Below are 3,183 nucleotides of genomic sequence, written 5' to 3' on the forward strand. Positions count from 1 at the left end.
TTTTTTTTTCTTTTGGAGACAGGTATAACTGTGCAATCAGCAGTTCTGATGACCGTAGTCTGTTTCGACGGCTGAAACTTAATTACGCAATTTTTGATGAGGGCCACATGCTGAAGAATATGGGCTCCATCCGCTACCAGCATCTTATGACAATTAATGTAAGAGAGTCTATCATAAATTTTCCCAAATTATGATAAAATTTTCGTTTATGTAATTTAATTTATGTAGTATGCTATTATCAGATATCAGAAAGTTTTTTTGGTAAATGGCCAGATAGTAAATACTTCATGCTTCGCTGGCCATATGACCTCTGTCACATATTTTGGTTTTTGGTTTTTGTTTTACCTGTTCTATGTGATGAACTTTATAAATATCAGATACAGTTTATCTTCTTTGATAACCTCGTAAAAAGTGCTGAGGACACAAATTACCTAGTTATAAAATAAGACCAGTAGTTTTCACATTCTACCTTACGTACAATATATGATAATAGCAGACCCCAATTATCTAAACTACTAGTCTTTCATCATAGAATGGTGAATTATTAATAATGGTTTTAATTTATTTCCCTTCCCTTCCTTTACTTCTCACTGGAGAAGGTGGATAAGAAAGGACTGGCTTAAAAAAAAACTAATCTAATTTTACTTTTGTTTACAGGCAAATAACCGTTTGCTGCTCACGGGCACGCCAGTGCAGAATAATCTGTTAGAGCTCATGTCGCTGTTGAATTTTGTCATGCCACACATGTTTAGTAGTAGCACCAGTGAAATACGGAGAATGTTTTCTTCTAAAACGGTAAGCATAAATGCATATTTTCTCCCAAATAAATGACTTTGCGTTTTATCTAGGCCAGTTTTCTGTTTCGTCTTTTTTTGTTGTTTTCATAGTGCATACGCTCTATGAAATAAGTTTAAGTAGGTGATATCCCTAGATTTGGATCAGTTCAGAAATCAGCCAAAATACAATGTAGAAAAAAATTAGTGAATTCCATAATCAATGTCCAAAAGTTTTGGTTTTTAACATCCTAATTTCCTGAAGAATGATAATTTTAAATTGATGGCAAACTCAGATATGTAATGTGTGGGCAAAGTTTGATCATTGCATCTTCTTTATCAAAATTGGGCAGATAAATTGGTAGCATTTCTTTATGGATAAACCATAAAACTAAACAAAGCTAGAATATCCAGAAAATGCCTATACTGGGAAATATGTTTTTAAGTAAAAGTCCATAGATACAAAAGTAACAATTTCTGAAATCTACAGTAAATAAATCCTCTTTAGAAGAAAAGTTTGGTTAATTTTCTCCTTTACTGCTTAGGAAAAGTAAGGTATAGTCTTCAGGAACTCCCAAATTTTCCATTTTAGCAATGTTTGTGTAGATTCTTGGCTCTCTCCCAAATCACACACATCTTTTGCAGGAATTTTCTATAATATTCTTCCACTGTAAATTAACTGCCTTTTAACATTTATCAATGAACTCCCTCTCCCTTAATATACAGTTCTTGAAATGGCCTTGCAGATTTTATGAACTACTTTTCTAGCTTTAGTTCATAGATATGGAGGACTGTTTCACATCTTAGAATAAAATTCTACTTTTTAAGTCTCTAAAACCACCAGTTTTGACTGGACACTGTCCTCCATTTTCACACCACATGATTTGCATCAGCCTCCACTAGCTTTCTTTTGGGGCCATTTTCCACAAAGAAATACAAATTTTCTATCCTCCTTCTACCCCACCATGTTACACAGTTTTACACACATTTTTATTTTGTGGGACTTACCTAGGTAATCAGTTAATGACTTATCAGTTGATGACATCTGAACACCAACCTAATATAAATTCATCGCCTTAGCAGAGTACATGATTACATATCATAAAACTTCAAAATACGTACGGAGCTTCAAAAAGTAGATGGCAGTGTAGAATTCGAATGTGAAATTCCATCTAGAACGAATTGAGTTTCTATGGAAAGTAACTCAGATTGTAGTGAGGGATATTTTGATGTCATGTAATACTGTCACTGTGATAATTTCAATGAGTAATAATCTAAAAGAAAATGTTTTTATTTTGTGTAGAAGTCAGCAGATGAGCAAAGTATATACGAAAAAGAGAGAATAGCACATGCAAAACAAATTATCAAGCCATTTATTCTCAGAAGAGTAAAAGAAGAGGTAACTCTTCTCTGCATATTTTTGGTTATGATGATTTCTAAAAATTCTGATTTCTTCTTTATTAGAATGATCATCTTAAACTGTTTTCCTTTCTCAGGTTCTCAAACAGCTACCCCCCAAGAAAGATCGAATTGAGCTGTGTACAATGTCAGAGCAGCAGGAGCAACTCTATTTGGGTCTTTTCAACAGATTGAAAAAATCTATCAATAACATGGGTATAATCTGATTTGCACAATTTTATGTGAAAAATAACCTTGTACTGGGGCTGCATTTTGTTTAGTCATGTAATGGGATTTGTTCATTCGTAAGAAATTAGTTGGGATTTGAAGAAATAATTTTAAAACTTTAAGTTGAGATATATTTCAACAAACAGCTATCAGCTTGATTTTTTTTTTTTTTAATGTGTACTCTTTGGATCACAGAAAAAAACACAGAAATGTGTAACGTCATGATGCAGCTGAGAAAAATGGCCAATCATCCTTTATTACATCGCCAATACTACACAGCTGAAAAACTCAAGGAAATGTCTCAGCTTATGCTAAAGGTAAGGATTTCGTATTATGCTAACACTGAGCTTCATACACCGTTAAACAGTTAGAAGGTTAATTTGTTAGGCAGAAAATCAGACCACTGAACCAAATGGGCATATTAATCCTTTAACAACATGTAAGACCAAGTTCAAGCTCACTTGGGGGACAGAAGAGCCAAGGATTGATAATCTAGATCAAGGGTCAGCAAACCATGGCCTTTGTGCAGTGACTTTATAAAGTTTTACAGTCATGCCCGTTTGTTTGTGTTATCTCTGACTACTTACTTTCTCGCTATGGGGGCAGAGTTGAGTAGTTGTAACAGAGCTCATCTTGCCTACAAAGCCTAAAATATTTACTGTCTGGCCCCTTATAGGAAAAGTTTGCCAATTCCTGATCTAGACATCCATAATATACTCCCTATTTTTTTTTTTAATTAAAAAAAACCCTCAGATTTTGTATTCTGTTTAGTGAGTCATTTTTC

General features: G+C 33.8%; 1 protein-coding gene across 1 annotated transcript in view; it reads left to right on the top strand.

Moving 5' to 3' along the window:
- The window catches only part of SMARCAD1 (SWI/SNF-related, matrix-associated actin-dependent regulator of chromatin, subfamily a, containing DEAD/H box 1), a 125,260-nt gene that overhangs the window by 98,022 nt on the left and 24,055 nt on the right, over nt 1-3,183 (top strand). Inside the window, exons 13-17 of the mRNA XM_012647159.1 lie at nt 23-158; nt 658-795; nt 2,077-2,172; nt 2,270-2,387; nt 2,595-2,716. Coding sequence (XP_012502613.1) covers nt 23-158; nt 658-795; nt 2,077-2,172; nt 2,270-2,387; nt 2,595-2,716 — 610 coding nt within the window. The remainder of the gene's footprint in view (nt 1-22; nt 159-657; nt 796-2,076; nt 2,173-2,269; nt 2,388-2,594; nt 2,717-3,183) is intronic.

The sequence above is a fragment of the Propithecus coquereli genome, unplaced genomic scaffold, assembly GCF_000956105.1.
Source record: "Propithecus coquereli isolate 6110/MARCELLA unplaced genomic scaffold, Pcoq_1.0 Scaffold26, whole genome shotgun sequence".
Taxonomy (NCBI): Eukaryota; Metazoa; Chordata; class Mammalia; order Primates; family Indriidae; genus Propithecus; species Propithecus coquereli.